This window comes from Sporobolomyces salmoneus (genome assembly GCF_050403485.1).
Source record: "Sporobolomyces salmoneus JCM6883 DNA, S_salmoneus_JCM6883_v1_ctg20, whole genome shotgun sequence".
Lineage (NCBI taxonomy): Eukaryota > Fungi > Basidiomycota > Microbotryomycetes > Sporidiobolales > Sporidiobolaceae > Sporobolomyces > Sporobolomyces salmoneus.
In genome coordinates, this window is record NW_027481143.1 from 109,740 (window position 1) to 120,710 (window position 10,971).

At 51.1% G+C, this 10,971-nt stretch overlaps 5 protein-coding genes across 5 annotated transcripts; 2 read left to right on the forward strand and 3 right to left on the reverse strand.

Moving 5' to 3' along the window:
- Positions 1-1,771: 1,771 nt before the first annotated feature.
- RSM23 (mitochondrial 37S ribosomal protein mS29 RSM23) lies at positions 1,772-4,968 on the reverse strand (the record flags this gene model as incomplete). Its single annotated transcript, XM_076631824.1, has 12 exons — positions 1,772-2,131; positions 2,194-2,338; positions 2,410-2,698; positions 2,762-2,854; positions 2,918-3,029; positions 3,102-3,203; positions 3,273-3,362; positions 3,426-3,481; positions 3,983-4,034; positions 4,171-4,434; positions 4,505-4,706; positions 4,811-4,968. 12 exons carry the CDS (start codon positions 4,966-4,968, stop codon positions 1,772-1,774), a joined length of 1,923 nt encoding a protein of 640 aa, XP_076488160.1.
- A 391-nt stretch (positions 4,969-5,359) lies between these two features.
- Positions 5,360-7,251, reverse strand: JCM6883_006446 (uncharacterized protein; the record flags this gene model as incomplete). The annotated part of the gene is made up of 5 exons (XM_076631825.1): positions 5,360-6,312; positions 6,374-6,597; positions 6,663-6,802; positions 6,883-6,927; positions 7,000-7,251. The coding sequence occupies 5 exons, from the start codon at positions 7,249-7,251 to the stop codon at positions 5,360-5,362; spliced, it is 1,614 nt and encodes a 537-aa protein (XP_076488161.1).
- Positions 7,252-7,493: 242 nt separating this feature from the next.
- Positions 7,494-7,885, forward strand: DAD3 (Dad3p; the record flags this gene model as incomplete). Its single annotated transcript, XM_076631826.1, has 3 exons — positions 7,494-7,577; positions 7,643-7,745; positions 7,818-7,885. 3 exons carry the CDS (start codon positions 7,494-7,496, stop codon positions 7,883-7,885), a joined length of 255 nt encoding a protein of 84 aa, XP_076488162.1.
- A 90-nt stretch (positions 7,886-7,975) lies between these two features.
- ARC40 (Arc40p) lies at positions 7,976-9,491 on the reverse strand (the record flags this gene model as incomplete). The annotated part of the gene is made up of 5 exons (XM_076631827.1): positions 7,976-8,553; positions 8,617-8,744; positions 8,804-9,207; positions 9,274-9,359; positions 9,425-9,491. The coding sequence occupies 5 exons, from the start codon at positions 9,489-9,491 to the stop codon at positions 7,976-7,978; spliced, it is 1,263 nt and encodes a 420-aa protein (XP_076488163.1).
- A 108-nt stretch (positions 9,492-9,599) lies between these two features.
- On the forward strand, positions 9,600-10,916 carry JCM6883_006449 (rhomboid family intramembrane serine protease; the record flags this gene model as incomplete). Its single annotated transcript, XM_076631828.1, has 5 exons — positions 9,600-10,103; positions 10,165-10,297; positions 10,365-10,487; positions 10,556-10,648; positions 10,726-10,916. 5 exons carry the CDS (start codon positions 9,600-9,602, stop codon positions 10,914-10,916), a joined length of 1,044 nt encoding a protein of 347 aa, XP_076488164.1.
- Positions 10,917-10,971: the final 55 nt, after the last annotated feature.

Genomic DNA, 10,971 nt, shown 5'->3' on the forward strand with positions numbered 1-10,971 from the left:
ATGGGAGCTAGCGAATATCAAGCAGGAGAAGCCAGAAACGAGAGCGAGCAAATTTGGAGAGAGAGTTTGAAGTTGCTCAACCCTTGCTGAGTTCCCATTCCTTTCGGCTTTGTCTCGCGTTTGTAGCATCCTTGCACAGTTGGTGGAAGGAGGACGAAGGAGGCTTCAGGTTGCTATCTCAGCATCATCCTACGAACACGCGCAGTGTCGACGTCTGTTCGCTAGTTGGCTCCTTCGAATCCTTTCCGAAGCAACTCGCTCGTCCTTCAACAAAAAGTGGTACAGCTCTCGAGTCTCGGACTAGAGCGAGACAGTTGAGGCTAAGAAGGAGGTTGAGACGCGGGCTTTTCTCCGGCGCGAACGAAGCGCTCGAGCTCGATGAGGACTCGTGTCTGATCTCCCGCTTGCACGCAGAGCGTCCGGGCCACTCGACCGCCTTAAGACGAGAGTCGTCGCAGGCTCACGCAGACGCTGACCCGTTCGCGTGCTGCGATTCGGAACAGGCGTGTGACTCCCTTCAATGATCTCGTGTCGGGGTTTCACCTCGTCTATTTGCATTAGGCCCTGACGCTGAGCTCAGGCGGTGCTAAAGCGGAATAAATGAAGGTGAAGCACCACCATTGCTCTCGACACAGAATCGAAGTCGTTTTCGCTGCCTGCGAGTCAGTTTGCCGCACCTCCATTCGACTCTCGCCTTCAAATTGCCTCGAATGGCCTCCGTTGTATTCCCTGAAATCGATCCCAAGTTGTGATACCTCCAGAGAGCGTGGAAGGAGGGCAAGTCAAACAACTGGCTTCGTAAGAACCATCTCAAAGAGCCGTGACTTTGTTCCGATTCGCGGTGCTGTTTCAATCTTCACCGTTCTCCTCGAACTTCTGTGTACTCTTCGTTTACGGCTCTTCTCGTGTACGTGCAAGTCGCGCTGTACTAGAACGTTTTCCGTGACATCGAAACAGAAAAGCGAACTCGAGCAACTGTTCTTCGTCGTCTTTCATCGAGCTCAGAACGACCTCCATAGGGTCGAACCCGCTTACAAGGTGTCATGAGGTTGTCCTCGAGTCAATCGGTGCTTGTTCCTCGTCGTTTTGGGTTGCAAAAAAATCACTCTCATTGCTCTTACCGCAAAATGGAGGTCGACAAAAATGAAGGCCCACTGAGGGAATTGAACCCTCGACCTCTCCCAGTCACATCCGATGAATCGGACTGATGTTTCGAACACCCGAAGGGAGAATCATGCTACTAGACCAAGTAGGCGCTCTTTGATGTAAAGGCGACACAAATAGTAAAATATAAACCCTTTACTTTTCCCTCGTCGCATATTGTGAATTTAGAGTCTCTCGGGCACTCGTACAGCAGCGCGGAAGGGAGGCGGTCGGAGTCGAAGAAGGAGAGTTCGAGAGTTCAGGATCCATCGCACGGCTCTTGCGCTCTCTGGCTCCTTGCGCTACACTCGTGCTTCGGACAACCTCCTCGGCGGTATACAGGAGGTCCCACGATGCAGAGTTCGGCGTCTGACCGAAGCGCGAGAGAGGAGGCCAGGGCATCGCATGAGCTGAACTTTGCCTCAATTACGTTTTCTTGCGCCTCCATCGCCTGAGCACTGGATGGCATCTCAGAGAAGAGTCATCGGGGCCGAAAGATATAAGCGAGCTGTTTCCGAATGTCGACATCGAGTGCTCCGCTCTCAGCTATTCTGTGCTGCATTGCCGCTGGCATCAAACTGAGACGACAATGCACTGTCTCGTTTCAACTTTGACACTACCGTTGACCTTAAGCTACTACACTCTTCCTCAATCCCTTTACGAATTCCCTAACGTTCCCATCGCTCCCAACTAACCTCTCCAAAAACTCTTGATCTCCCAACCCTTTCCCTTCCCTGACCCTCACCCCTCTGATCTGTTTCAATAACTCGACGACTCCTACGGCTTCTTTCGAGGTGAGTCGAGAAGGAATGGAGAATTTCGAGAGGGAGGAAACGAGGGACGAGTAGGTCGAATAGGAGGATGTCGTCGCTCTGTCGTAGGGCGATGAGAGGGTGGAGGTGGTAGAGGAGGAGGAGAGGAAATCAGTCATGGCGGGGGATTGCGAAGGAGATAGGGAAGAAGGGGAGAGAAGGACCGCGCCAGATGCCTGGAAGAAAGTACGAAACGGCTTAGTATGAAGACTTTCGGGGAGGCTTGATGGAGACTCACGAATTGCCTTTGACCCGAAACGAATTCTAGAAGGAGACGGGGAACGACGAGGGAGAAAGATTCGACAGAATGGTAGGAAGGATCGACGTATCGAGTTGTCGCAAATAGTGACTGACAGTCGTCGATCGCCAAAAGTACGGGGCGACTAGAGAGGAACCCCAGGATCTACAATCGTCAGCTTGCTAGGCCAATTGTAGACATAGCGGAAAACCTCACCTATTTTGAGTCGAGAGTTCCTCTAGCAAAGCCTCAAACACGCTCGTCACGATCTTCTCATCCCCACCAGCGGCTTTACACAACTCTTCCAAGCTCTTTCCAGCCGCGACTTTCTTCTCCGACGCTCCGCCGGTGAAAGTATGTTCTTTCGAAGTCTTCAGTTCTTTGAAAGCGGCCTTGTTGACGCTCGAGAGTTTTGAAAGGAGCGAAGAAGACAAGAGGGGTTGATCGAAGAGCGAACGAGGTTGAGAATAGATGTGAGGGGTCGAAGAGTTGACGAGAGGAGTAGCTAAAGTATCGAGGGGGAACAATCAACATGGCTTCTGTCGTAGAGAGGGGAGGAGATACTGACCAGAAGGTAGGTAGAAGACAATGTAGCCAGAAGCTTGAGCGTAAGAAACAGCTTGAAGCATCAGAGTACTTTTCCCAGTTCCAGCTCCTCCGTCTAAATCAAAGTTGTTTTCGTCAGTCGTCTGTACACAGAACGTATCAAGTTGAACGAACTCACGGAAGATATGTCTAGATTCTTTACTCGAACCCTTCTTGCTCTCATCTAACAGTTTCTTAACTTCCAAAGTCGCCCCTCGAACTACAGTCGCAGGTTTTGTCGAGAATGAGAACTGTGAGGTTTACCGTCTCGCCCTTAGTCAATGCGGATTGAGAGATGACTGAGGATCGGTCGCAGGACTCACCTCTTTTTGTACAGAAGAAGGAATCGAGAGAGTTTTGAAAGCGTCGAGAGTTTGAGCCGGGAAAGCTTTCACTTTTCCTACTGCGCCTTGCGTCAAGCTCTCCTGTTCCTCGCAAACATCTTCAGCTGCGGGGACAGAGCCGGAGAGCGCTGAAGAGGGAGCAAAACGAACGGGATGCATAGTTTCCAATCTCGAGAGGTCTGGCGGAGGTAGAGTCACTTCCGAGAGAATGTTTCCAGTTCCACTTCCAGATGCAGCGTCCTGCAGCCCTTTCCGACGATCAGCTCAAGCTAACGAGAGATCTGATACATGGGAAAGACTTACATCTCCCTCGGTAGCTTGTTTCTTGTTCCGAGCGAATAGAGCTGCTTTACTACTGACTGTTGATACCGTACATACCCCATAGCAAGCGTAAAGGCATAGAGTCAGCGACGGTTTCGTTTGATCAAGAGGAATAGTTTCCCGAAGGAAAAACTTACGCTGCTTGGGAGGTAGTCGCGCAGTACTCGTAGATGAGAGCGAACGAGAGTTGTTCACTACTGTCCGGGCGGTACTGCTGGACGCGCGAGCTGACATGGTGATGGTGGTGAGCGAAGTGAATTTGTGAGATCGCGAACAGGAGCAGGTTCGCGAACACTTCTCCCTTGTAACGGAGAGACAGAGACAGGAAAACGGTAAGGTATTGCAACAAGAGAACAGAGACAAAACGCAAAAACTGGAACAGAAAATAGCTGAAGGTTTTCGAAACTGAAAGCGAGCGGATTCATAGACAGGAAGATGCCAGTTTCTGGTGCTAACGGTTGTCTGTGCAGTGGAGAGACGGGTAACGTTAGCCAAGGAAAGGTGAGACGCGCGAGGAAGCGAAAGTGAGCGAAACGTACGCCAAAGGAGAGTTTTGAGATTGTTCCAAACTTCCGAATCGTTGTAAAGGTACTGCAACGGACAGAGATTCGAGGTCAGTATATAGTCTTGTCTCAGCCTTGTCTCCTTCGACGGAAACCCGAGTGAATGGCAAGAGCCCTCCACGCCAGGTTTTCCTTTGTTCGCAAAGTGTTCGGTTTTAACTCACCTGCATCGAATGTACCATCCCACCATGCAACGTATCTCTCCGTTCCCTGAACAAATACATGACTACGCCCCACGCAACTGCGGCGTACACTTCAAACACCTTCGAGTTGGGAGGTCGAGACTTCGGGTAAGGGTAACCTGGAGGGAGCGGGAAACCATCGGGAGCGGTAGTTGGACGGGCGGATGCGGGGCCGGAAGGTGGTGCAGGAGGTCCGGCTCGTGGGAGGAAAGAAGTGATCACTCGAGAGACGACATAGAGAACGATCTTGAAGAGGAATTCGAAAAGAAGTCAGAATGTTGCGAAATCAGAAGCTCGAGGGAGGGAAAGAGCTCACCTGCTCGTTGACAGCGTTACGTTCTCCAAAGACGCACCATCCACCAATCAATCCAGCAAAGAAAGTATCCAAACTTCTCTGTTTCCCTCCCGCGAGAGTTTTCTGCAACAACAAACAAGTCTTGTAGATCGCGACGAATTTCGCCAAGTTCAACGAGTGTTGCTTCGTCGCTTTGTAGACGTATTTCAATCTCTGTTGTAATCTGTTCGGGCGTCAATTCGGAATCGGGAGGAGGACGGGTGGGAGAGAACGATTTCAGCACCTTAATCACCGCCCAGTTCGAGAGAGGGAGACCGTAGGACGTACGTTCCACTCTGGAAGATCAGACTCATCACCAACGCATGAGGTCCTCTCACCCTCGCTCCGTACACCAATCCATTCCTCGCTCCTTTCAAAATCGCGAGGATATCGTGGTAAGCTGGATTCCGGACCAGTTGGTCTAAGCTTGCTTGTAGTCCAGACATCTCTTTCTTCCGGTGCGAGTAGGCGGGTTGTATCGGAAGCGAGAGTCGGGAAGTGGGAAGAGTGAAATTCAAAAGAGCTCGGCTATCTTCAAATGCCGATTTTGTATTTTCGCAGTATGTAAGCTGTGTATGAACTGCAACGAGAGAGAGAGAAAAACAGAGGCACACTCTAAGCATCTACAACAAGAAAAGAAAGACAAAAAACTTGTGAGAAATATTGGGTGCAGTAAGTAGGGAACTAGGGCGTGGAACGACAAGAAGAAAGAACAGAACAAGAACAGAGAACAGAGAACTGAACGATATCAACATATTTGTAAGGTACAAGCGTAAGCGAGAGAGAGAGAGGGAGAGAGAGAGAGACAGGCGATTTCATTCCTTTTTCTTTTTGGATCTATGGTCGATGAGCCGTGCTGCTAGTCATCGTACTGCTGAGGGAGATCGCGTCGTCTTGCACTTCGGTCTCCGTTTCGGAATCGAATCCTCCTCCTCCTCCTTGTTCAGTTTCGTATCCACCTTCAGTCTCCTCCCCTTCCTCCTCATCTTCGTATCGCTCCGTTTCGAATCCTCCATCTTCCTCGTCATCGTCATCTTCCGAGTCATGAGCTCCACCATAAGTCGCTCCACAACTACTCGGAGCCCGCCCCGACAATTTCGAGATCCTCGAACTCAACGTGATAACACTTTCTTCATCGGCGTCTCTTCCACTCAACATTGAATCCGTTTCCGATGCTGAAGCCGACATCAAACTCGGAGAAGAATAGTAAGACGCTCCTCTTCGACCTTGCGAGGTGTTGTGTAAATTGTTTCGACTCGCGAGAACGGTCGGTCGAGGTCGATGAATGTCCGAAAAGGGGGAAATCGATTCATCCTCGTCGTCATCGTAGGTGTAGGCAGCTGAAGATCGTGAATCGTAGTCCGTCGTCGAAGGGGCGAAGAGCGAAGTCGAGTCTCGAGGTCCGTAGGGATCGGGTCCGAGTCGAGGACCTTGGAGATGACGAGGTAGAGTCCTTTGAGCGTATTCGACCGAGACTGAACCGGTAGAGACTGAATTCGTCGTGAAGCTTGATCGAGAGTGAGAAGAACGGGTAAAGACGGTTTCGGAAGGGAGGAAGAGGGAAGTGATTTGGGATGGTCCTTTCTGTTGAGTCATGTCGGGTCCAGAGGCGGCAAAGTGTTGGGGATCAGAAAATGGGTTTGAGGAAGGATCGTCGACGAGGAAAGTAGGTGGGGGTAGGTTGTTGTCGGAACCGAGTCGGAGTCCTCGTTGTCGAGCAGTTCTTCTTTTTCGGCGAATATAGAACAGGATCGACAAGAGGATACCACCGATCACGACGATCGGAATCACTGTAGCATGATTATGAGTCAGCCTACGGTCACAGTGAGGATAGAAGCGAAGAAAGCTCACCAACTCCGACCGCGATTTTCGCTGCAGTGTTATTCTCGCCCGTATCGTCCGCATCTCCATCTCCATCAGGAACATTCGACGGAGGTTCTGAGTTTGCCTGTCCGTATCCTCCCGGAGGTGTCGGACTCGATGAAGCAAACGAAGTCGTCGAAGTTGCCGTCGCGATGGAATAAGACGAAGGGTTGAAAGGCCACGCCGATTGATTGTTGTTGATCCTTCCGAACCTACATCGCTCGAGAAGGTTCAAAATGATAATCTCATCGTCATGAGAGCAAGGGATATGCCTCACGTATCAGCCATGTTGAAAGATCCGTAACGATTGTTCGCATAGGCCCAATTCGGTAGATTCGTCGAACTCGGAATCTCGTAAGGGAACGTCTTTCCGAAATTGATGTTGCTCATCGTACAATTCGATACCCAGTCGTTCCACTATCACCATGTCGAGAGAGATGTGAGTGAATTCGGCCCAACAGATTTGAAAGAGGGTGAAGTCATTTTCTAGAACGTACCGAAACTGCACCAATCGGAGTCGTTTGTTGACATGCCGCACAAGCCTGATGATCAAACGAGAATACGATCAGTTCTGGTGTTTCTTTCAAGCGATGACGGAGAGGGAAGAGACCCACTTGAACTAAATTATAGCCCGCCATTGAACAAATGCATTCCGTCGCCTGCCATTGATTCGGAGCCGGATAATGATGTTGACCTCTCTCTACATCCAGTGCCGATAGCGAGTAGTCGTCCCTCGAGATCTCTGAATTGTCACAAACTCGGAAAAGGATGTGAGCGACTTGGCAAGGGTTCTGTTGGTACGAGTTGTCGAGGGAGGAGAAGTCCGGGTAGCAGACTCGTTCCAAGTCTTCTAGAGCGTCCCCCATGGTGGTCTAAACGGTATCAGGAGGAGCGAGGGAAGAGGAGTTGGCGTTAATGTGTCTCAGATGAAGGAGGATCGGAATGGAAGACGAGGGACCGAGGGAGTGCAGCTGAAGGGTATCGGAACCCACTCCGGTGTCGTCCAAAGAGGCCGATCCGGGAGTAAGTCGGTTGATCGGATAGAGTTGAGAGAGAGGAGAGGAAATCCATTTCGCGGGTCTCCCTTCTCCATCCTCCTCGGCTCCCGATGAGCTCTTCACAAGTGCTGATTACGAAGCTGGAACAGCAAGTACTCGACGAATATGCCCTCATCTCCCGCAACCTTGACGAAGTGAGCTTCCCTCTCTCTTTCCTCTTTCCGCGCGTCGAACCAGTTGCTCAACGCGTTCTCCATAGATGTCTGCTGTTGTTCAACGGTTGTCTGCTGTTCAACCTCATCTCCTCGCAGAATTGAGACCGCTCGAACGCAAAATCGGTCTCGTCTTCACCCTCCTCAAAGGTTCGTTGTGTCTCTGCTTCTCTTGCTGCCCCGTCTCTGTCGCTGATAGGATCCCTCTCCGTACGTCGATAGCTTCCGTATGGTCAATCTTACGGCAACGAGAAGATCAACAGATGTACGAGGAAGAAGCGAGGCAATGACCCGAAGGGAAAATTCTCGATTTGTTTTTACAAAGACTCTGTGTTCTCGTTCTTGTTGTTGTTACTACCTTTTACTTCCCACAATGATATCTACATGTTTAATCCACCCATTCCCTTCGTAACTCCCCCAACTCCGGGAGAAACGGACCAAATAACCAATCTTCCATCGACTCCAGTCGTACTAACTTTCGAAACTTGGTCCGTTCCCCCTTCGTATGGTCGTACCGAAGTGATCGTGTTTTGATGAACCGTCAACAACTCAGTTCCATTCGAAGTCAATTTCTGTCCTGATCCGATCCCAGCGGAAGAAGGGGAACCCGATTGCAAAGAAGAGGAAGAAACTCCTCGAGAATCGGCCGCTCGGAACATATTGAACGCTTCACTTCGGTTCAATCGACCGACTCCTCCAGATGCGGCGGCACCTGCTCCTCCGCGAGAAGAAGCTTCAGAACCGGTACGTTGATCGAGCGAACCGGTCGCGTTCCATCCTCCTTCGAGAGAACCTTCGAACGTGAGAGGTTGACAATCGTGTCCGGCGGCGATGAGAGTGTTTTCGGTCGTGAATGTCAAGCTGAGACAGGGGAGCGAAGGGAGGTTGAGGGTGTACGATGCTTGAGGAGGTTGTTCGGGAGCCGAAGGATAGACGACCGTCAAAGTCGAACCGTGACCTGGGGACAGACGACGGCGTATGAGTTGAGCAATAGCAGAGTCGGGAAACGTGGATGACTCACCGACGAAAGCGAGAGCGTCACCACTCGGAGAGAAAGCGACTCCGTGAACCCATCCTCCAGCAGGACTCATGAATTCTCCGCAGACGGTATTGAACGGAAGACGTTCTCCCCAAACCGAAGGCGAAGGCCTGGTGGCAAAAGAGAATGAGCGGGTGAAACCAAGCTCGAAAGAGACACAAAAACTCACTTTGAATCGACTCCCTTGATGAAAGCCGAGAAAACCCTAGCGATTCCATCTGCGCCTCCCGCCGCCAACAATACCGAATTCGGGTGCCAATCGAGACTGAGGACGGTAGTTCTCAAAGGCTTCTTGATATGTTTCGCAACCCACCAGTTCGATTCCTCGTCGAATTGACAAACCGAAATCGTTCTCGCTCCCGACGCAACAGCGAACTTCTCTTCGTTCGGAGACCACCGGACAAACGTAGCGGAACGAGTAAGTCGGAGGAGAACGAGGGTAGGTTCCCATTTTTGTTGACCGGTCGAGGGATCCGAGGTCAAGTTCCAAACGTAGGCGTTTCGATCGTGGGAACAGGTGACGATTCGGTTCGTGTTCGGAGCCCAGTCGATAGAATTGACAAGTTTATCGTGCTATTCAACACAGAGGAGGGTGAGTCTCTCGAGAAAGTGATGACGCGGAAGGGTGTTCGAACTCACCTCGGTCAACGTATGCAAGAGCTTCCAGCCAGAGACAGTAGATTGGAAGATCTGAACTTCATTCGTGTTGGGCGAGATCGCAACCTCTGCAGTTTGAGGAGAGAGTCAGTGGGCCGCAAGGTGGGGTTTGAAGATGAGAAAGGAAGCTCACGGCTTCGGTCTGCGTTGAAAGCGTGAGCGGTGACGGGTACATTGGCGATTTGATGAATCTCTGACATGGCTTATGTGTATTCGCGAAGGACGAGGGGGGCAGTCGACTTCGGGAAATGGGTAAGGAGAGAGAGAAAGCGATGAGCTCTTTCATTCCCTTCACTTCATTCGCAAACATGTTCAAACCGACTCAGACCATCCTATCACCACTGAGAACGCGACGAGCCCGACCGCCTACAAGAACCGACTTCGTGCTCGACCGAAGAGTTGGGCGACAATTCGCATTCGCTTTGAGTGGTTCAGTACTCGCTTTCGGAGGGGCAGCATGGATGACGAACAAAGACACTGAAGAGAGGAACAAAGGATACTGGTCATCGTGGGGAAGACGGCACGGAACTGGACTTCAGCCGGATCTCGCTCGTTCGAGGTTTGAGGAAAGTTTCGCTCGAGCGAAGGCATGGGTGAAGCAGTTTCCGAATAATCGACTCGTCGTAATCCTCAACGAGAAGTGGCTCGAGATGGGAGAGGCGAAGAGGACTCAAGCCGGGTTGATCGCGTCGTTCGCAACCGTTTTCGTTCTTTGGCGACTGCCGGCATCTGCGAGGTTTGGGAAATGGCTCGCTCATGATCCTCTTTCTGGGCGATCTATCACACAGTTGACTTCGGTCTTCTCCCATCGTGTGAGTTCGTCAGAGCTTCTTCCCTTCGTCGACGTTTCTGATTCTTCCTTCCGGCGATCAGACTCTCCCTCATCTCGCATTCAACTCTATCGCCCTATACTCCTTCGGCACCGCTTGCTTCTCCTACCTCAACTATTCCGAACTTCTACCTCGGAGTACCTCTCGCTACGAATTCCTCGCATTCTTCGCTGCAGGTGAGTTTCTCTGATCGTTTCCTGACGAGATTACAAACGCTCATCGCCTTTATTTTCGCCCACTTAGCTGGTCTCGCATCGTCTTTCGCCTCGCATCTATGGTTCTCCCGAATAGTCGCAGGTCGATTACTACGGACAACAACGTCTCAACAAGTTCGAGCTTCGATCGTACCCTCTCTCGGAGCTTCAGGTGCGTCAAGGGAACCATAAAGTTGGGCGATACCGGAGTTCTGACTTTCGGTTCTTTTCGAAGCATAGGCGCGGTCTACTCTTGTTTGACTCTGACGGCTCTCTCGTTCCCTGAATCAAACGTTTCGCTCATTTTCATTCCTTTCGTTCCGCTTCCGATCGGTCCGTACTCACTCTTTCCCCTTTCAGCCTCAGCGACAGTATGAAACTGAACGACTCTTGACTTCACGACTTCACAGGCGCTGCAACAGGTGCCCTCGTGCTCGTAGACCTCGTCGGACTCTTCCGAGGCTGGAGAATGTTTGATCACGCGGCGCATCTCGCCGGTGCCGCGTTCGGAGCAGGATATTGGTACATTGGTCATGAATGGTTCGAAAAATTGAGGGTGAGGATGATCAAGATGAGAAATCGAGACAGAGCGATTCAATGAGGAAGAGGATAATGTATCTCAGCATTTACGACAACAATAAGACAGGGGAAGAGAG